The sequence below is a fragment of the Kwoniella botswanensis genome, chromosome 1 (assembly GCF_036426115.1).
Source record: "Kwoniella botswanensis chromosome 1, complete sequence".
Lineage (NCBI taxonomy): Eukaryota > Fungi > Basidiomycota > Tremellomycetes > Tremellales > Cryptococcaceae > Kwoniella > Kwoniella botswanensis.
The window spans coordinates 7,864,911-7,886,165 of record NC_088599.1 but is presented as its reverse complement, the minus strand read 5'-3'; the positions used below and the strand labels follow the sequence as shown (position 1 = coordinate 7,886,165).

The following is a 21,255-nucleotide window of genomic DNA, read 5'->3' as shown; positions in this document are numbered from 1 at the left end:
AATTTTTTTTTTTTTTTTTTTTTTTTTTTTCGTTTCTCCACATCGTCGCATGAAGTTTGCTGATGAATTGGCCGATCTAATCGTACTACATCATCAGCTGTTGCCATATAGGCCGACCTGGTATCATACAGCTGGTCCTCACCCTGCAACATTTCTCCTGGGCTGGATGAGACGTTAAATGCATGAAGAGCGCAAAGTCAAGAAATTTACCTGAGAGACCTCAGGTTCTGAAATTTCTGATAGACGATGGACCTGGTCATCAGCGTTTGAGGCAGTCAATCAGTCTAGTGCCCTTTGGGAGTAGTCAATTCAGATTGTCGAAGTCCAAATTGGGATGACCCTGACTTTCTCTTGACCAGTGAATACTGCCTATCGCAATGCTGCTCGAGAAGGTATTCGAACTCCTTCAGAAGTCGGATGATGAGTCTCAAGGCGTTTCAGTGTTACGAGGGGGATTTGCATGAAAATTATTCTATAGGTACAGTTTCCATATCAAACGATAATTCTATAGTGATTACAGTATGCTCAGAGATTTATATCTATATGTTTATGTATGAGGAATGAGTCTTGGATAGCAAGGAGAACGAGAAATCTCTTGTGATGTATATATAAACCAGCTTGACTCCGTCAAGTCATCCATCCATCAGCTAATTTCCGAGGACTCGTACTACAGTACTCCGACTTCTGTCTGTCTATCAATATTTGGGTTGACCTTCCCTCATGTTATAGGATTCTACGTCGGTGTTGTTTCTTGATATTCTACCTTTATCACCTGGGAACCAGGTAGGAATGGAAATACCCAAGATGAGTCCAAATGCGATACTACGTCATCGCACGCGATACAAAGTCAGCTTCACATCTTGGTCGTTGATTGGTAGACAAATCGAGGTCAAACTCACAGTTCAAAGACCATTTGTAAAACCCAGAATGCGACTCTCGAATTGACAGGAGCATCATGATCGCTAGTAAAGGTCTGTACCATTCTGTAGGCAGCTACAACTATCAAACATCCAGCTGCGGAAAGGATGAAGATTGTACCTCTTCTATCGAGTGAGAATTTGAACGCTGTAAGAATGGCTGCTATGGCTGCTACTACCACGGTACCTATTCATTCATGGCATTGTTAGCTTTTGTACATATAATTGGGAAAGAGGGAAAGGAAACTAACCGAATGATAAGATACTACTGGCATCTCGTAATTGTCTGACGGTATCCAGCTTGGCTTGATCTTTAAGAGCGTCCGAAATCATCGATGACCCGACGATGGCAGTTAAGATGGCCGCTAGAAGTATGAGCTTGAGTGCCCTGTTTTCATAAATAATCACATGACTGTCAGTCTTACAAATAGATGGACGATGTAGGATGGAGATGGATTTACCAAGAAAGTCTTTTAACCCAACTAGGTCGATCTTCTTTAGCCATATCCGAGTCGATTTGGAGTTTCCAACATCCAATAACGGGTTCGATGAGGAACAAGAATCCGACGGAGACCAAGATCAATTCGGCAACTATATAGTACACATATCAACATCTGACTGTAGGAACCCAAGATAAAAGGAATGAAAGGTATGCTCACTTAATAATCCTTGACCGTAGCTATTCTTGGACATATAAGCTCGGATGACCAGCATACCAATTCTACAAAGTAAGAATAGTGTTGGTCGGAGTAATAGTAATGTTCGATCGGATTTCCTGAACCATCGCCAAGCTAATAATGGAATTGCCAATACGTACTATTAACGAAGTCAAATCATCAGTTAGCTTTTCGGGTCTGAAAGGTAAAAGTTAGAAGGGGTAAGACGTACGATGACGAGAAATACTATTGACGGAGCTAGATCAACAGAAGTTGGAAAACCACCTGTAAAGTTGATATTGCTGAGAGAAGAGTAATTGGGGTTGGAAGGGGTGGTAGACATCTTGGATTCGAGTAAGTTATGTATTTGTTGGTAGGTTGGTTGGTTGGTAAGTCAGATAGATTCCTTGGATTGATAAGTAGCTTCGATTGATCGTTCGGGTGAGTGATTGAGTGGGTGAGTAGATCTTATCGTCAGTCCATCCTTTCCAGACCTTTATATACCTTTTTTCCCAAACGTCCGTCCATGCTAGTAGCGCTTCATCGATATTATACATGAGATGAAACGCAATATCGGTACCGAAATCCGGTACGCTAGCCAACTTTTGAACTTTCGTATGAAGGGCACAGATAACTCTGTTGATCTTTTTACTATTTTTAGACGTAAAACCCCTTTGATCCTGTGCAAGGGATATCGATTAGTCTCTTACATCCATCCACCAATGTATCGCTTCAACGGGTTATTTCGTTGAACGAGGAGGCTCTCGCTCCCGGTGTCGCTAGCGAGATGTCACATGGTACTCACATGGCAACCAGCTGTGTAAACATCTTTGATACTCCCCTTTAACAGGGGATGTGTCCGATGCCAACGGAAATAAGCGACATCCGGAACGAGTAGATGAGATGGGATGATCACGAAATCACCTAATATCAAAAAACAAGAAAAACGGAGGATGATGACAAATGAAGGTGAACGATGGAATAATCAGTAGTACCGCAACCACAAGACAGAACAGCGAAGAGCTACATAGAATCTTATATAGCAACCACAAGGCTCATCAGTACATTGGCAAGAGGATACATACGACTATAGATATACACACGTACGAATCATCTCGGCGATCATATTTTCTTCTTCACGAGTACTCCACATCATCGCATAAAAGCTAAGACGGACATAACCGTATATTCCTCATTCGTACTCAAAAGTTAAAACAGTCAAAACCACCATCTCCACAAAAGGATCTACAACAATCATATGATCATACAGCTATAGATATACACTTGATATGCCATCGACATACATGCCAGCTCGAAACATGTCCCATTCTCAATCCCACTCTGCACCCAGCCAAGGCGATCTAGATGTTCTCGCTCTTCTTACATCCGATTCTACCAACCTCGGACCTTTGCCTCCGCAGGGCCAACAAGGGCAAAGAAACAAGAAGGCTCTGCCAAAAAGGGATAGTCCGATGGATGCGCTCATGATCAGCGCGGTGATAGCGGGAAGTGAGAAGATAAGTAGACATCATTTTGGACATGGAGGTGAGTGTGTTTTCCTCCCCAGAGACGTGCGACCTCACCGAGCGGAGCGGCATTCGTGTAAACCGTCTCTAAGTCTTACTCGTTCGACCTGTGAAATGTAGCGCTTATGTTTGCTTGATCATCAACCCATAGCGATACCTCGAACAGGTACATACGCATCATGCGACGAGTCCCGCCCATCGTCTCCTTCACCTCATTCAGCGAAATTCACCATGCGTTCGAGCCAGGCGCCGAGAAGTGAAAGATTGCGTTTGGAAGCTGAGGCAAAAGCAAAAACTCAAGATCAACAAGGATCTTCATCGAATACAATTCCAATGACCTCAAAGCCTAAAAGGAAGATGTCTATTGATCCCGTCCCGATTTCTCAGACATTACAATTATCTTCATCTCCCTCATCTTCATCACACTCTTTCAATTACTTCCATCCTACTCCATCCCATTCCTCTTTCGCAGCAGCAAGCGCTACAAAAAGCGGTCGAGCAAAAGTACGTTGTATGGCACGTACTCGTATACCCACCCCTCATGGCGAACTATTCCTTCACTTGTATCATAATAGTCAAGATACAAAGGAACATCTGGCCATCGTCATCGATCCTATACAACTTGATGACAAAGCCCGCAAGGCAGCACCAAAGGGGAGAAAGGAGATAAGGAGTAAATCGTTGGACGCTGTGTGGAGAGAGGGCGAAACTGAGATGGAAAGGATAGTAAGAGGTGCATATTCAGGAAGACTCTCACCTGGTCAAACTACCTCTAGTCAAACTACCGATAACTCGATTGATGATGTAGAAATGGGAATCTCCGAACAATTGGATGAATTGCCAATTCAAGACCAAGATGTTAAACCGTTAGTCAGGATTCACTCTGAATGTTACACGGGCGAAACGATAGGTTCGATGCGATGTGATTGTGGTGAACAGCTTGATGAGGCATTACGTCAGATTGCTTTGCCCCAGCAGCTCAAATCTCAAATATCGAATCAGTTCCATCAACATGCCCACGGAAATGGGATATTACCTACACCTGATCCTTCAAGAGGATCATCCCCCTCCGTTGGAGAAAGGGGCAGGGCTGTTCCAGGAAGGGGAGTAGTGATTTACCTCCGACAGGAAGGTCGAGGTATAGGCCTCTTGGAAAAAATCAGAGCGTATAACTTGCAAGATCTGGGAAATGACACTGTCACGGCGAACTTGATGTTGGGTCATGGAGCTGATGAAAGGAAATATGATGTCGCTGCTGAGATCTTACGTGATTTGGACCTAGCGGAAGAAGGGATACGATTGTTGACTAATAATCCAGAGAAAGTCGAGGGATTGTCAAAAGAGGGTATAAGGATTGTTGAGAGGGTGGGGATGATACCGAGAGATTGGAAGTGTCATACTCAGAACGAAAATGATGAAAAGGAATACAAGGAGTATAGAGAAAGAAGAGCTGGAGTGGGATTGATTGGGTCGGGAGCTGCAAAAGGACCGGAGTTGGAGAAGTACTTGAGAACCAAAGTGGAGAGAATGGGTCATAGTGAGTTAACTAGGATATGTTTATACCCTTTGAGCCAGGTTGGTTTGGGCTGTTACTGATTTTGTTGATGATTCACTTAGTGATTGATATACCGGAGAACCTACAGTGATACCCTTGTATGATCCTGTGGTTACGCTGTATCAGCAAGATTTCGTGCGAGGATGACAGTACCATCTTGTCCCAACTTTTTGGAATGTAGGACGATATTAGATGGATAGTTAGGCGAGAACCGGTTGAATGTCGATGTGAAAATTTCATCTAGTCATTTACAGCCTTTAGTATATATCATCCTTATCATACATCATCTATTCGGGCAGGCATGGAATCTGAAATCTTCCGGGTTGCATTGTACTTTGTAATTATATTCTTTTCTCTTTCATAATCAGTCGGCATTGTCAAATTATCACACGCCAGGCCATCGCATATCATGCAGCTCAATGCATCTTTTCATCCGATAAAATGGTCAATTCATTCCTTATGCCAATATTGCCTTCCTTCGCATGCTATCTGAATACTGTATATATATATATGTGTGTGTATAGTCAAAATACCAATGCATAAATAAGTAATATGTATCATTTATTTTTTATAGCTTTGTTTCTTCATATTCATTGAATGAGGGATACATGTCAGAAAGGGAAATGGGAAATGGATGTATAAAAAATGTGCAACGTGTCAATCCAACAACTTTTCTTGGCTCTTCTTCCTCGGATATCCCTTCTCTCTCTCTCAGTTGAGATACATCTATAATAGAAATATATCGTTCTGTCATTCGCTTGACCACCAAGCAAGCTTATCGAGTTGAGAAACCATAAGATTCATTAGCTGATCTAGCCATGATATCCTTGACCGGACCGAGGAGTCGAGTGAACGCTTGTTCACCTAGGAAAGCTACTCTGAGAGGTTCGGTACCTTCAGCTCGGACGGTAGCTGCTCGAGTTTGTTTGTTGAGTAGAGCGAGTTCTAGAGTTGAGGAACAAAGATATGATCAGTATATATAGTACTTTACTCTTCCCTTACAGGGGTTATGTGAGGGCTGAGTGGAAGACCACTGCTTATATCACTGTCGCTATTCCCAGGATATAGGTAGACAAGATCAAATGGGATAACCCAACTCACCTCCGAAGTAATCTCCTTTACCATACCTCTTGACCACACTCTCCCTTCCATCGTCTCCCTTCTTGATAGCGATGGCATTACCACTCTCAATGAGGAAGAACTCATCTCCCGCTTCACCTTGCTTGATCACATCTTCACCTTGGCTGAAGGTTCGCGATTCAAGCACATCGGCAATCTTGGCCCTCTCTTGAGGTTGAAGGGATTGTAAGATCTGGACTTCGGATAAGAAGGATTCATAAAGTCGTCTCTTTCTTGATGTGTGCTGTGTTAGAGTAGGTTAGCATGACTCGTATCTGACTGGATTACGCCTTATTGGCTACAGTGGAATGGGGAAAGACTGAATCTGGATATGTGTAGAACGATGAGACTCACATCAAGTAAGATAGTTCGGAAGGATACTCGATCGAGAGCCCAGAGGGTACAAGGAGTGATGGACAGGATAGAAGCGGCTCGAGGGGCGCTACGAAAGAGAGAAAATCGTAAGATAAGCAGCTGCAATACTCAGCACTGTGAGAGAAATTGGGTTATCAGTCCAAGGTAACAAAACTCACTTATGCATCAAAGCCAGTTCACCGAAAGAACTACCTTCTTTACAGGTAGCCACTTTCTTACCCAACAGGGGTCTATCGCCTTTCTCTGGATCTATGACTTGGCCATCCTTCTTAACGAAGATATCCAATTGACCATTCTCTACGATGTAGAAGTAATCACCCGCTGCACCTTGCTCGATGATCATCTCACCAGCGGGGATGGTAACTTCCTTCATAGCAGCCAGTACATCGGCTTCTTGCTCTTCATCGAGGTTTCGGAACAGGAAATTAGGTTTGATGGCTTGTTTGATTCTTTCTAATTGTTCGTCTGTCTTGGGGAAAGATGGGATCACACTACCGTTGTTACCCGAATTAGGGTTTGGTGTAGCTTCGTCTTCCTCTTCCATAGTCGTATCTAACAGACCACCACCGGATGCACCAAAAGTTCGTTGATTGGTTGGTTTGAGTGATTCGGCAGAAACGGAAGTTCGTCTACCAAGCGCATAGGATGGAATGGGAGGTTCATCGTTATTGGTTTCCTCGGCGATAGTGGTGTTGGCGACGGACATATCGCCGAATGGAGATTGGTTGAATGTTGGCGCACCACTGGAAGGCGGGAAAGAGCTGACACTCTCGCTGAATGGACTGGAATCCGGACCACCACCTGCACTTGGAGATCCGAAGGAAGGTTTGAATATGTGTTGGTGAGGTTGGTTAGGGTTGGATCCAGTTGGGACGGTCGCACGTCGAGGCCCACCAGGACCGAAGGGCGAATCGGCAGGAGCCTGTTCAGAGAATGGAGATAGGGCATGAGGTTGGAGATCGCTTACTCCCGGGACATTGAATCCTAATGTACCGGGGGCACCTTTCCGACCACCTGGTGGAGCGGACAGGGGAGCTTGCTTTCCTTGTCTCTACAATGACAGCACATCATAAGCTACGATCAAGGCAAGCAGGTCTTTGTAGTGATGATTGTAGCACTCACCTCTTGTCGAAGTTTGGTTTGGAACCAATCTGCACCCCATTGAATGATATCTTTAGGTTGATCCCTCGCTACGTCCCGATTGAGATCGTTGAGGATGGAAGACCAAGACGCCGACATGGTATATGCTATGCGATATGTGATCTATGATCCAGCAGATGGGAAGGAGGTTGAACAGCTCGCAAAGTGAGGTGAGAATGAAAAGATCGACGTGCGTGTGGTGTGTGTGGTATGATGTAGTTGTAAGCTATGTAACACGTAAATCTCCTTTGTGTCTTAGTCGTTTATATATCCGGATTAGGAAGATAGATCGGATAAGTGCGTCACCTCCAAGATGTCAAGGGTTGTATGCACTCTTAGGGAGATGAGACGAAGATGTCCTTGATGATGGCAGAGAGAGAGACGATGATGTGAGGAGGGGTTGTGAATGGTGATGAGCTGGATGAGAGCAGGATTATCCGCAAGTGGTAGTGGGATGGCAGCGTCAGAGCCTCATTTATAGTTTATACGTCGGTAGGGTTGGTCACTCACTCACTCACTCTCTCTACGCCGGATGGCGCGTTTGCCCTCACCTCACCCCCATCCATCTACCTGAGTCAGGAACGAGTCTAAAATCCCCTATAGCGTGAATTCATCACTTCATTACAATCCCATTAGCAATGAGGATCGAACAGGATCCATGTTGTAATGGTCATTACAAATGATTAGGAAAGTAAGTGATCGACCACTGACCGAGCGGAGAAGGTGGAGGTGGATCAGGAGAAGTAACAACACATGAGCGTGTTTCATGTGCAAGACACTTTCGATTCTTTGCTTCTCCACTCGATTGCTCAGCTACCGTGTTATCGAGTTTCTTCGGAGAAGAATCTCTGCTAGATCTCAAGTGATTTGCCAAGGCTCGAATAGAGATGATTGTGGACAACATATGATCCACATAGTCCCCAGTCGCGTAGAACACCTCAACTACCAAAGGGATCTTGCGACATCAAGATGTCAACAGCATCAGACGAAGAGTTAGCTTCGATAGCTCAACATATATCAATACGAGATGATGATGATGATCAGATACCGTCCACTTCGATGCCAAAGAACTATTTGGACGTGTTGACGAATGGTACTGAGGATCTGTTGCAAAGTAACCAAAATCAAGGACAGGTTGGAGACGAAGAGGTTGAAAGGGATGATGGCTATACTCCCAATTCCGGCTCAAGCGAAGAGAATGGAGCGGATGGCACATACGAGTAGGTACTCAGCTATTTTCTTGTCGAACCGTATCGTAGCTGAAGATAATGACGTGTAGGAAACTGGAAAAGAGGATACATTCGTTATCTCACGAGGTAGCTCTACTTCTGGACCGTATATATGGTAAGTCATCCATCTAATTTCTTTCACATAGCTGTTGCGTATGCTGATTGCGTCTGTAAATTTTGTCGATTTGATAATTCAGAAATACAAGAACTGCGCCATTCCTCAATTTCTTCCACATCATCAATCCCCTCAGCTCCCTCACGTATAGATTCCTTACTTTCTTCGCTGTCTGACTCGACCCTCCTTCTAAGACCACAGATTACCTCACTGTCATCTACGATATCCTCATACACTGGACCCAGAGCCAAACAGCTCAAGGATGGAATAGATGAGATCATGGAAGATTGGAAGAAGGTAGGAGATCAGCAGAAATGGTTATTGGAAGAGATGAAAGAGGATGGTTGGTTGATACGCTTCAGAACGTGAATTCGAGGATTTACTTTCGGTACGAGGCTATAAGAAGCTGATCACTTGTGATAGTACCGCCGACCAAGCTGAAGCTATGATGGATCCCTTGCAAAAAAGTCTGATGGAATGTCAAGTCAGTTGTGGTTTGCGCGATGCCTGAAAACCTAGCTGATATGACGATATAGGCATATGTCGACAGGATTACCAACTCATCAGCGCATGTCCCGCTGCAAGCTGAATTTGACGATCAATTAAGTATAGAGAGGTTGCAGAAGCTTGCAAAGGGTCATGAATCCATGACAAAGTGAGTGTTTCCCTAGCCGGATGAGTAATATGGCTCTAACTTATACGACTTTCACTAGAACATACGTCCCTAGTATAAACAAAATACTTAAGATGATGGACAGGAGCATCTCTGACAGACCTATCAAGAACGGCGAGTCGCTGAGGAGGTAGGTGAAAACGAGAGTCCCTTGATTACACTTAGCTGGTGTGCTGATCAACTTGTAGATTCGGTGAGATGAATCACCGATGGACTTCACTACAGAAACAACTTCAACAGCTCAACGCTAAAATACGTCTCATCATCTCTCAGCGTGATGCTGAAATGGAGTACATGGACGGTGGGGACGAAGTGGAACTCTTAGCAGATGTCACATCGCTGTACAGCTCTGCTGGCGACTCGAGAAGCGATTACTTTGGATACGGAGGTACGGTCAAAAGCAGAGAATCCACTTCATCGAGCTACGGCTCGTCTCGTACCAGATATTCGATATCCTCCGGTGGCTCAAATACATCAACACGATCCTCTACCCGTCAACCACTAGCTCATACACATACTTCACCTTCCATCAAACCACCTGCTTCTTCGACACTTTCCCCTGATACCGCCATGCGACCTTTACCTTTACGTCGAAGGACTTCTATGATGTCCACCACATCATTTGCGACGGCACGTAACACCCCAGGGGAAAAACCAAGATGGAATTCTTCACCGAAAGTACATGCTGAACCTGTCCAGACGCCCACCATATACAGACGTTCCACCGGACTACCTAGATCAGTCAGTCCTACGCCCAGTACGGCATCTATGGCATCTACCACTATGTCCATGTCCCGTAGACTGAGTAGAATACCGGTTGCTAGTCCTACATCGAGGCTCGGTACGGGGTATTCGTCCCCTACCGCAAGTGAAATTTCAGTACCTGGATTGACCGTATCCAACTCGCATTCCAGAACGTTGATCGCTGAACCTTCATCTGTCAAGCGAAGTTCCAATCCGAATCAAAGCCATCTGGAAAGAGCTAGGATGGGATTAAAGACTCCCGAACCACCTCGACCTCGACTGAGTTCGACATTCTCTTCGTTCGGTAGACCACCGACTACACCTGGCATGGGATCGAGAAATTCCTCATCCGGTACGGGCGCCGCGCCGCGCACGGTTCCTGCGAGGGGTAAAGGTGGACCACCCCCTTCATCATTCCGGATCACCTCGCCTACTCCTAGTGGATCAGGTATGGGATCCGCCTCGACCAGACCTTCGTCTAGGTTGAGTATGATGTCATATAGCGGATTCACACCCTCCCACACGATGGAGATGGAAGAGTTCAAACCTTCAAAATATGATTTATTAGATATGGAAGTGTCCAAGATCTTGAATGAAGTGCAATTCAACCTATTTGTAAGTAGGTTAGACCAGCCGCTCAAGAGGGGTCAAAGGAGGAATGAGAATGAAGAGTGGAAAGGTGAATATCTATTTGGGAGAAGCGAGAAACCGTCTAGTGTGAAATTGATCACGATAGCCGGGTTTAGAAGATCGGCGAATCCAAACGAGAGGAGGGTGAAATGTATGATCAGAGTTGGAGGACAATGGGTGGAATTGAAAGGTGAACTAGAGAGGAGAATGAGGGTTCTAAGGGATGAAGGTCATGGAGAGGTGATGGACGATGATGAGACGTTCTGAGGGATCGATCAAGGCTTGTATATATGGTTGATACATATGGATGAAAGTGGGAGAGAGGAAAAGAACCTAATTTTGACATGAGGATAGAGTTGTAAAATAGATCACGAGTTTGAATTATAGGTTATAGTGTCTACGAGTTCACGTTTTCACGTATACAGGATATGCAGAGGACGGTAATGCATCTTGTTGATAGACAAAATAAATATACAGATGAATCTCCAACATAGCTTCATCAGTCATAAAAAAATTTACCAAGCATTCGTTCTGTCATAGGAAATACTTCAGCTCAACTCATGAGATAAAACGTCCAAAAGGTGTTTCCACATCGATAATACCTCTTCTTCCCATCCCCCTGAACGTGTCGCTACAACAATCTCCTCCCGCGACGGTCCAGAGGTTGATGTACTAGTATCTGATTCGCTGGGTAAAGCTGATCCAGCCCAGTCAAAGCTCCCATATGGTCTTGCCCACGCTAATACCCTAGCTCGTGAGGAGAGTATAATTGATCTGAGTCGGATCCTATTTGGTTCATTAGCGTGGAATCAGCTATTAACTGACCGCTAGACTTCAAAAGTGAAAGCACAGATATAACTCACTTTTCAGTTATGTCCACTTGAGATATACCCTCATCAACTAGTTTAACAGCTTGTCCACCAATCATTACATCCATATTTGTTCCCCCGGTATTGTGAGGGGGTATCCACCCATCACTTTTCAGAACAGCTAACCAACCTTTCTCCACTTCCTTTAACAACTCCAATACATCACGAATCACACGGGACGCTTCGTCTTGCGCCTCATCCTTCGTGCGGTGTCGGGAACATAGGAGAGGTAAGGAAGTGATGTATATCGGTATGACAGAGGTGAGCGTCAGGAGGTATGAGGTACGTAATGATTCGAAGGGGTAAAAGGGGGGGATTTGGAGGATTATCTGAAGGAGGGGCGATAGTCTTGATAACAATCTTGACAGAGGTCCCAACTGGCTATAGGGTAATAAGTTATGATGAGCTCATATGGTTATGCGAAGTGCATTCGGTGAATCTTAGCTCACTGAGTCCGCTCGTCGCTTTCCAGATTTGATAGTTTCTCATCGAGGTATGATCGGAGCTTCTCTTCCTGTCTGGGAGAAAGGTGCGTTATGAACCGAGGATCCTGGTGGAAGGACTTTCGCGATGAGGGAGATCCATTCGAGTCTATACCTTCTGACATGCTTGCTTCAGCTGTTCCCAGAGCCTTGGGCAAAGCATGAGAGATACCATCTTGATCACTCATACTCTACTCATAATTCCTTCTATGGACATGCAAGGTGGAGGCACCCATATAAGCGGCGATCACCGACTTGATTGAGCTCGGTTGACTGGACTCGCGCAAGATTCGATCGAGGGAGATGACATAACCAACAACAATTCGAGCATTTGGTAGTTCACAGTGCATTCTCATCTATCACAGGCTACAGCCATACGAGCTGTGAGACAGAGGTAGAAGATATAACAGGTGGTGCAGACACAGCGGCAATCCATATCCCAGCGGGAATCAGGCAAATTGGCAGAAGAGTCATCTCAGGATGAAGTTCATGTTGGGCGATTTGCCCGTCTTGTTTCCTTATGATCGGTGAGTTGGGCTTTGACTACTTAACTCACTCCGTCTGAGATATGCGGACCAGCACTGATGACATGGCTTTCTATCTGAACAGTTTATACCCAGGTAAGCTAATCGCACTTTGAACCATATAGAAAGAACCTAGCTCACGTATTTCTGGTCAAATTGCAGAACAATACTCTTACATGGCTGATCTGAAAACAACCCTCGATGCTGGTGTAAGTCGGCTTCCAATCTCTCGGCGATTCGTGTAAGCTGACTCTTCACTTCCATATATAGGGCCACTGTGTATTGGAAATGCCTTCGGGAACAGGGAAGACTGTTTCCCTCTTATCCCTAATCGTATCGTACATGCAGGTGAGCAAAAAAAAAAACAAATACCACTCCTACACTTTTTGCTCGATAATGTCGGACTGACCTTTGTGAATATAGTTCTACCCCACTAAACGAAAGTTGATATATTGTTCACGTACCGTACCCGAGATCGAGAAGGCTCTAGCGGAATTGAAGAGGTTGATGGAGTATCGTGCGGAGATGGGTGCTAATGATGGTGAATTTCGGGGATTGGGTTTGACTAGTAGAAGGAATCTATGTTTACATCCTGAAGTGAGTCTCACCCTTCCCCCTTCTGCCAGGCCTCGGTACTGCTGAAGAAGGTACTGATGTTGCGTTTATGATTGGGTGATAGGTAAGCAAAGAGAAAAAAGGAAAAATCGTCGATTCAAGATGTCGTGATTTGACCTCTGCGTTTGCTTGTGAGAAGGGTAGAGCAAATCCAGGTAGCGTACCTCTATGTAGCTATCATGAAGTAAGTTCGAGTTCGGCTGCGTCTAGATGATCGTCATAATCAGCTGATTGGATTGAATCGGATTGTTGTGATGTGATTAGGAATTGAACAATTACGAAACTGGAAATCTGATACCCTCTGGTATATACACGATTGACGATGTTAAGAAATACGGGAAAGAAAAGGGAGTTTGTCCTTATTTCACCATACGTAGAATGGTCAGTTCACTACCGCTCTCTGCCTCCTCCTTTGGGAAAAGCACTGACAACTGATCATTGTGATTATATAGCTGCCTTTCCTAGACGTAGTCATTTATTCGTTCCATTATCTTTTAGATCCAAAAGTTGCTGAACAGGTATCTGCAGAGATGAGTAAAGAGAGCATAGTGGTGTTTGATGAGGCGCACAATATAGGTGAGTAGCTGTCTGTATATTGGTCGACCTAGACACAGCTGAAATTCGACGTAATGCGTAGATAATGTCTGCATCGAATCTTTGTCGATCGACTTGACTAGACCAATGTTGGATTCAGCAGCTAGGAGTGTAAATAAGATTAGTGATAAGATTGCAGAGTGAGTATAGCTAAAATCCGCCCTTTCAGACATTGCATTGTAGCTAATAAGGATTACCCGTGTCGTTAGGATCAAAGAAACGGACTCGCAGAAATTGGAAGATGAGTATAAGAAATTGGTAGAAGGGTTACAAGAGGCCAACGAACAGCGTGAAGATGAAGATATGCTTGTTAGTCCGGTGTTATCGAAGGATATGCTGGATGAGGCTGTTCCGGGGAATATACGGAAGGCAGAACATTTTATTGCTTTCTTAAAGAGGTTTATAGAGTATCTGAAGGTAAGCTGGTGAATTTGCATCGATGAGAAGACAGCTGATTAGAATTTTGACTTTTAGACGAGAATGAGAGTGTTACATGTTGTTGCGGAAACGCCACAGAGTTTCTTGGCGCACTTGAAGGAGATTACATATATTGAGAAGCGTCCATTGAAGTAAGCTATACATTGTCTTGCTCCAGGGATTGTGTCTGATTGTGTTGAATAGGTTCGCTGCGGAACGTCTGACATCGCTTGTGCGAACCCTGGAGTTAACGAATATCGACGAGCATTACTCGTTACAGAAAGTAGCATCGTTTGGTACTCTAGTGGCGACATATGAGAAGGGGTTCTTACTAATCTTAGAACCATATGAGACGGAACATGCTACAGTGCCGAATCCAATATTCCACTTCACGTGAGTTAGCAGTATTGCACTTATCGCGTGATAGCCTAACTGACATATTTGATCGTAGATGTCTCGATCCATCATTAGCTATTGCGCCGGTGTTCGAGCGATTCTCATCAGTAGTCATTACATCGGGAACCATCTCTCCTCTCGATATGTATCCTAAAATCCTACAATTCCGACCAGTGACCGAACAATCTTATCCTATGACATTAACGAGAAATGCGTTCTTGCCTATGGTAATTACAAGAGGATCAGATCAGGTCCCGATATCATCGAGATTCGAAGTGCGAAACGATCCTGCGGTGGTCAGGAATTTCGGTAGTATCCTCATTGATATGGCGAAGACTGTTCCGGATGGTGTAGTGGCTTTCTTCCCTAGTTACTTATATATGGAAAGTATAGTTTCGGCTTGGTACGATATGGTGGGTCAACAATTGCTACTTTCCGATTTAGTGTGCAAACCAGTGTACTGATAAATTGATGACAGGGCATCTTGAGCGAAGTATGGAAACATAAATTACTATTTGTCGAAACCCCCGATGCTATGGAGACGTCTATCGCGCTGAGGAATTATAGAGAAGCATGTAATAATGGTAGAGGGGCTGTGATGCTTTCGGTAGCTCGAGGAAAGGTATCGGAAGGTATAGATTTCGATCATAACTACGGAAGAGCGGTGATAATGTTTGGGTGAGTTGGCTGAGTACTTGGTAAACGGAAGAAGACTCAATGCTGATAATGGCTACGTTTGTGATGTAGTATACCATATCAATATACCGAATCACGTATACTCAAAGCTAGATTAGAGTTCCTGAGAGATAATCACAGGATCAGAGAGAATGACTACTTGACTTTCGACGCTATGAGACATGCTGCTCAGTGTGTGGGGAGAGTATTGAGAGGTAAAACCGATTGGGGTTTAATGGTGTTTGCTGATAAGGTGGGTCATCGTCTACAGTATCACTGGATATCGAATCATCCTTGTTACTCTTCTGACTTAGTTTGTTACTTTGATATCTAGCGATTCGCTCGACAAGACAAACGAGCGAAATTACCTAAATGGATTAACGCCTATATAACTGAAGCTCATTCGAATTTATCTACCGATGTTGCCATTTCACTGGCCAAGAAATTCATTAGACAGATTTCTCAACCCTTTGATCATACTCAGACTGGAATCAGTTTATGGACATTGGAAGACATTGAGAGAAGACAATTGCAAGATAGAGAAGATGCTGAAAAAGCTGAATTGGAGCTCAAACAATCTTTAGGTAAAAATTATCGTAACGCGGTAGAAGATGATGTGGATGTGGATGTTGATTTCGTCATGGATGATTATGATGGGGTGGTAGATGATGAGGAGTTGGCGAGATTGGATATACCTGATGATATGTAGGAATGTCGGACTATGTCTGAACTAGAGGGATGTGGTGATGAGTGCATAGAATTCTAGTCGAGATCAGAGGTCAGAAATCTGTAATCAATAGTATTATATGTTGTATAGATTGGATTGAAATGAATTACAGTAACTTAATCAATTGCTCCCAAGAAAACATGATAGCGTGAGGGTATATGACGAATGCATATCAATCTATGTATCTACCTCTGTTTTTTTCTCCTGTTACATGTTCATGAACTAGCACTTTAGAAGGAAGATACTTGAGCGGGATCATCTCTACTTGCGTAGAACTTTTCGAGGAAAGTCTTGGGTGGGGCTGGGTCGTCGTATCGCTTGAACCATTGCATAACGTGGGGCTGGAGATCATCGAATAAATGATGAACGGAATGGTCAGCAAAACGAAAGCGTATTAGAAAAGTTTGGCTGAGTAGTAGAAAGCGTATGGATAGTGAATTGTTTACGAGACGAAGGGACGAATGCTAGATGATACAGCCTGCAGTCCACTGTTGATTTTGCGCTTCTCTATCGTCCCTACTCCGTCTCTGTTGTCGCTTCCCCCATCGTCCACCGCACTTTACTTCCTTCTCCTTCACCTTAACCATCCCAATCCCATCCTATCTCTCCCCTCCCCCTCACCCGCATTGTCCCTCTGTCCCTTCTCCCTTCCCTCTCCGTCAATCTCCCTGATAGTCCACCTTTCTCTTTTCCTTCCTCCTTCTCGTGCAACTTCCTCTTGCATGACACGACACGACCCCCAAATTCCATAATCGAGACTTCACTCGGCCACTCACCTCTTGTTTCCAAGCGTTCATCGTCTCTTGATACTCCTGTTGGTTCTTCAACAACATGACGTTCATCACCGACAAATCAGTTATCGTATCCCTATTCCTCTCGAAATCTTGTCTGAACTTCAATCGGACCAATGAAGGTGATACGTTGAGAGCGTAAAGTTGGACGATATCTGGGGCCTAATTACACAATACCATACCATACCATACCATGGTGAAAGATGATTAGCATGATTTGTTCAAGTTGTATAGGATTCGTAGCTTTTCTCCATCTATACTTTGATCCTGACACCCTTAAAGCGCTAATCCACCTTCCTTGTCCTCTAGTACATGTAGATATATACATTTTCTCCCAGCTCTTCTCTTATCTTCTCCTCTCCTCTCACTCTTCACATCGCTGCAAAGGTACAACACTCACAGATCGATACCATGCCCTATAAGCTACTATAGAAGCCTTCCTGGCCTCTTCCCATGATCCGACTGTCGTGGTCAACTTAGCTAATCTGGATGGGATCGTTGTCATCTTGAATGGTTTGTCTGAGGAGGTCGGAGTGATAGATAGTGATGCGAGTGAATGTGCACTGTGTGTTTGTAAGATTGTGACTTGTGTACTGATGATTGTTCAATTGCAAGAATGTAAAGTTAAGACATTCAACTACACTGAACCACTTGAGGAACCAGCTCAACTCAGACGACGGAATCAAATCCCTCCTAACATTTGACGAATAGGGTTCAAGATGATTAAATGCATACGAGTGGCACTCCCCATACTGTAGTAAATCAATTACAATGATCGATGCATGATTTTGACTGTAACTACGCTTATCGCTCCATATACATACAGATACATAACTTACTACTCCCACTCCTACTCTTCACCTTCCCATACCCATCTCTTAGCCAAATCCCACATTCCCTCCCATTTCGGAGTCAACCACTCCTTAGCTTTCGTATCCGTCTCAGCATGTCTAGCTCTGAAAAGTCTAAACGTCCTCTCGGGCACTTCACCTTCCCAGATCAATTCACATTTATTGTCTTCCAAACTTTCCGGTCCTTCACCATCTCCATTGTCTCCATTCGTTTTGGGACGGTCATCATCTTCATCTTCCTCATTGTCATGTTCATTATCGTTCAACGGTCTAGCTTCTTCCGTCCAGTCAATTCGATTCAATAACAATTTCTTATAATGTTTGATCGATTTATCGACTCCTTCTACAAGGACCAAAGCGAACTTAGGATGGAATATGCATACTCCCGATAACAAGTCGGATTTGGCAGTTTCACGAATCTTGAATCGGTGTCGACCATTAGTGAGGTATTTGATCCTACGGAAAAGGACCGAGTCAGTCGGTCGAAAAAATTGTGTTTATTCAGCAGGGTGAAACCACTCACTTAAACACCGCACCGTAAATACCTTTCCTCTCCCTAGCCACCAAAGCATTATATTCCTTTTCTTTCCTCTGTTCCGCCGTCAATTTCCTCTCTTGATTATCTCTCTCATGCTTATTTGCTCTTTGAGCCACTTCCTTCCTCACTTTCGCTTCTACCTTCGTTGGATCCTGAACCGCATCGGACGTGAGAACTTTCATCAGGTTGGCTAATCTGACTTTAGGTGGATCAGGAGGTAACAACCCCATCTTTTGTCTATCTCTCTTATCTTCCAATTCAGCTTGTCTTCTCTGTCTCCTCATTTTCTTCTGTTCTTTCTTGGTCAACATCAACCCTCTCTCTGGCTGCTTCTTGTCGCTCGGCGCAGGAATAGGTATGGGATGTTGGATGAGATGAGTGATAAGTGAATCTTGATGGGTGGTCATGAATTGAACGGCATCTTCAAGATCCTCATATCCCTTTCCTTCAGGGAGGATCGCCTTGTCCCACCATTCCACTTCAGGCGGTGGTTGCCTCTAAGAAGTAGAAGAGAGAGGAACATCAGCTTTTTTATATTGTACAAATCATGCGTCATGATATGTATAGTAGGTTAAAAGGCCAGACTCACCTTCAAACTCCTTTCCAACGTATCAAATTCACTATCCAGCCCTGCCTTCCTACTAGCTTCTGCTATCCTCTGTCTGAGAGCTTCCATCTTCTGTTCGTTCCTCAGCGCATCACCCTGCGCAACGTATTTACCAGCTCTGGAAAACTGTAGTTTCTTACTTCGTCTGATTGGTGCCCTTTCCTCCTCGGGTATGGGAGTTCCAGATCCGCTAGGTGTAGGTGTGGTCGCATAGGGATTGAGAACGGGAGCGGCTGGTGACGCTCGGTTAGAAGTGGAAGTGGAAGCTACAGCAGCATTCGCTTTTACAGACGTGAACTTGGGTGCCATAGTCTTGTACCTATCTCTCATAGCTTTCTTTTCGTTCTTCTCTACTTCCTGCTGTTGCGCTTGAGATTGACCCATCAACAAGGGATGTAATGCGATACTGCTCACTCCTGGTTGACCATTTGTCGACGACGACGATGACGGCTGTGATTCAGAAGGAGGTTTTGGCATAGCTCCTGAACCAGATAAGTAGGGGTTGGCGGCTCTAGCATTGAGAGCTTCGATTCGAGCTTTCGCAGCTGCTAATCTATCGGCTATCGAGGCGTCCATCGCCGGCTTGGGAGGTAGAGCGGCTGGACCCGGAGCAGGAGCAGGTGAAGCTGATCCAGAAGCTGAACCACCGACGGGTGGAGTTGATCGAGAAGCAGCGGCGGCAGCTTCCAACTGAGCCTTTCTGGCTGCTATTTGAGCTCGGATGGCAGCCATGTCCAATGGTGCTCCTGGAGCTGGAGCAGGGGTATTGACCTTGGCCCGCTTGGGGTCGGGCTGACCGTAAGCAGTGCCGTCTCCAGGTCGTCGGCCGGACATGGTGTTGAGATGGTTGTTGGGGTTGATGATGAGAGGAAAATCGTGATTCTTGTTCTGTGGGTTTACTACATTTGTATCAACGACATCGAAAGATGAATGGGATGGAATGGTGGCAACAAGGAACGAGTGACGGGATCAAATTGGCACGAGTTGATTCAAGATGAGTTTCTGATCATTTATCCCACTGTAACCAGGAGGGCCTCAATCCGGCCTCCACTTTTATTCTCCATCTGTTGGGATACGATGAGATCGATGAGCTATGACGATGAGCAAGTGGTGTTGACTGAACCAACCCCGAGGTTGAGGCATTTATCGCATCACCGAGCCAGTCAGAAGCTATATATAGTGACTGAACAGCATCTCATCTGAACTGCCGACAACTTACAACCTCTCCGAAGAACACCTCGAGACTATACAAAATCACCTATGAAAATGCCACTCTCGATCGATTCAACTATCAAACTCGCCAGTGGGCACTCCATCCCTCAGTTGGGATATGGGGTCTATCAAGCTCGATCCAAGGAATGTGAGAATGGTGTGAAAGAAGCTATCAAAGCTGGTTATAGGCATAGTAAGTCTGCTCGATGTTCTGACAGCTTGCGTACAGCTGTAGCTGATTGAATTGGCTGGTATGTATAGTCGATAGTGCTCAAGCATATCATAACGAAGATGCTAAGTTTGACTCTGCACATGCATAAATATACAGCACATCTACGAAATCCTCGTATTGTCCGAAGGAACACAGCTGATGCCTATCTTCACTGTATAGTGGTAGGAAGAGCAGTGCTCCAAACTGATATTCCTCGATCATCAATCTTCCTTACAACCAAATACATGCCTTCCCATACTGTCCATCCTTCTTCGTCGGTGTATGACATTCTGAAGAACTCGTTGAAGAAGATCGACAGAACAGGATCTGATCAACCGTATATCGATCTGATGCTGATTCACGCTCCGTTCGGTGGTGAGGAAGGTAGAAAGAATAATTGGGAGGCTTTGGTGAAAGCTCAGAAGGAAGGTTGGATAAGAGATATAGGAGTTAGTAATTTGTAAGTGATGGACTACCCTTCCCTCAGACGAAATTTTTTTCCTTTATAAACATATATTCATGTATACGTATATGTAAATTCAACAAGTCACGATGTGCTGACATGTCTTGATGTGATAGCGGAGTAAATCATCTTAAATCCCTTCCATCACCTAAACCATCCATAAACCAAATCGAACTTCACCCATTCTGTCAACAACGTGAGATCGTCAAATACTGCGAAGAGAATAGAATAGCCGTACAAGCATATTCACCATTGATAAGAGCCGATCCAAAACGATATGAGAATCCGGTATTGGTGGGATTGGCAAAGAAATATGATAAGGAAGTAGCTCAAGTGTTGATCAGATGGAGTTTACAGAAAGGGTAAGTCAACCCACTAGCACTATAATCGGCCCATTGTCGCTCAATCATGATCTCAAATACAGGTACATCCCATTACCTAAATCCGTCACTCCCTCTCGAATCAAGTCCAACGCCGATGTATATGATTTCGAATTGACGGAAGAAGATATGAAAGCTTTGGACGGGTTAGACGAAGGTGCCAAAGGAGCGTGTACTTGGAATCCAGTTGATCAGCCTTAAGAACCATATCTAGTATCTTATAA

The 21,255-nt window shown here is 44.5% G+C and overlaps 9 protein-coding genes across 9 annotated transcripts; 4 read left to right on the top strand and 5 right to left on the bottom strand.

The window, feature by feature from the left end:
* Window positions 1–695: 695 nt before the first annotated feature.
* L199_002970 (uncharacterized protein) lies at window positions 696–1,916 on the bottom strand (the record flags this gene model as incomplete). The annotated part of the gene is made up of 6 exons (XM_064888707.1): window positions 696–822; window positions 900–1,104; window positions 1,169–1,305; window positions 1,379–1,508; window positions 1,577–1,733; window positions 1,806–1,916. 6 exons carry the CDS (start codon window positions 1,914–1,916, stop codon window positions 696–698), a joined length of 867 nt encoding a protein of 288 aa, XP_064744779.1.
* A 976-nt stretch (window positions 1,917–2,892) lies between these two features.
* L199_002969 (GTP cyclohydrolase II) lies at window positions 2,893–4,745 on the top strand (the record flags this gene model as incomplete). The annotated part of the gene is made up of 3 exons (XM_064888706.1): window positions 2,893–3,118; window positions 3,251–4,636; window positions 4,717–4,745. The coding sequence occupies 3 exons, from the start codon at window positions 2,893–2,895 to the stop codon at window positions 4,743–4,745; spliced, it is 1,641 nt and encodes a 546-aa protein (XP_064744778.1).
* Window positions 4,746–5,429: 684 nt separating this feature from the next.
* Window positions 5,430–7,387, bottom strand: L199_002968 (uncharacterized protein; the record flags this gene model as incomplete). The annotated part of the gene is made up of 5 exons (XM_064888705.1): window positions 5,430–5,599; window positions 5,756–6,017; window positions 6,128–6,215; window positions 6,307–7,199; window positions 7,271–7,387. 5 exons carry the CDS (start codon window positions 7,385–7,387, stop codon window positions 5,430–5,432), a joined length of 1,530 nt encoding a protein of 509 aa, XP_064744777.1.
* An 870-nt stretch (window positions 7,388–8,257) lies between these two features.
* On the top strand, window positions 8,258–10,946 carry L199_002967 (uncharacterized protein; the record flags this gene model as incomplete). Its single annotated transcript, XM_064888704.1, has 7 exons — window positions 8,258–8,508; window positions 8,568–8,632; window positions 8,715–8,997; window positions 9,056–9,116; window positions 9,169–9,287; window positions 9,346–9,435; window positions 9,494–10,946. 7 exons carry the CDS (start codon window positions 8,258–8,260, stop codon window positions 10,944–10,946), a joined length of 2,322 nt encoding a protein of 773 aa, XP_064744776.1.
* Window positions 10,947–11,227: 281 nt separating this feature from the next.
* Window positions 11,228–12,155, bottom strand: L199_002966 (uncharacterized protein; the record flags this gene model as incomplete). The annotated part of the gene is made up of 3 exons (XM_064888703.1): window positions 11,228–11,465; window positions 11,543–11,929; window positions 11,998–12,155. 3 exons carry the CDS (start codon window positions 12,153–12,155, stop codon window positions 11,228–11,230), a joined length of 783 nt encoding a protein of 260 aa, XP_064744775.1.
* A 355-nt stretch (window positions 12,156–12,510) lies between these two features.
* L199_002965 (uncharacterized protein) lies at window positions 12,511–15,960 on the top strand (the record flags this gene model as incomplete). The annotated part of the gene is made up of 16 exons (XM_064888702.1): window positions 12,511–12,557; window positions 12,640–12,650; window positions 12,717–12,763; window positions 12,825–12,902; window positions 12,978–13,151; window positions 13,234–13,353; window positions 13,434–13,550; window positions 13,622–13,745; window positions 13,807–13,903; window positions 13,973–14,180; window positions 14,238–14,332; window positions 14,385–14,573; window positions 14,632–14,989; window positions 15,055–15,254; window positions 15,324–15,504; window positions 15,586–15,960. The coding sequence occupies 16 exons, from the start codon at window positions 12,511–12,513 to the stop codon at window positions 15,958–15,960; spliced, it is 2,421 nt and encodes an 806-aa protein (XP_064744774.1).
* A 248-nt stretch (window positions 15,961–16,208) lies between these two features.
* L199_002964 (uncharacterized protein) lies at window positions 16,209–17,274 on the bottom strand (the record flags this gene model as incomplete). Its single annotated transcript, XM_064888701.1, has 3 exons — window positions 16,209–16,319; window positions 16,755–16,931; window positions 17,170–17,274. 3 exons carry the CDS (start codon window positions 17,272–17,274, stop codon window positions 16,209–16,211), a joined length of 393 nt encoding a protein of 130 aa, XP_064744773.1.
* Window positions 17,275–17,619: 345 nt separating this feature from the next.
* Window positions 17,620–19,599, bottom strand: L199_002963 (uncharacterized protein; the record flags this gene model as incomplete). The annotated part of the gene is made up of 3 exons (XM_064888700.1): window positions 17,620–18,076; window positions 18,144–18,655; window positions 18,748–19,599. The coding sequence occupies 3 exons, from the start codon at window positions 19,597–19,599 to the stop codon at window positions 17,620–17,622; spliced, it is 1,821 nt and encodes a 606-aa protein (XP_064744772.1).
* A 432-nt stretch (window positions 19,600–20,031) lies between these two features.
* On the top strand, window positions 20,032–21,232 carry L199_002962 (uncharacterized protein; the record flags this gene model as incomplete). Its single annotated transcript, XM_064888699.1, has 5 exons — window positions 20,032–20,170; window positions 20,239–20,275; window positions 20,337–20,648; window positions 20,768–21,013; window positions 21,076–21,232. The coding sequence occupies 5 exons, from the start codon at window positions 20,032–20,034 to the stop codon at window positions 21,230–21,232; spliced, it is 891 nt and encodes a 296-aa protein (XP_064744771.1).
* Window positions 21,233–21,255: the final 23 nt, after the last annotated feature.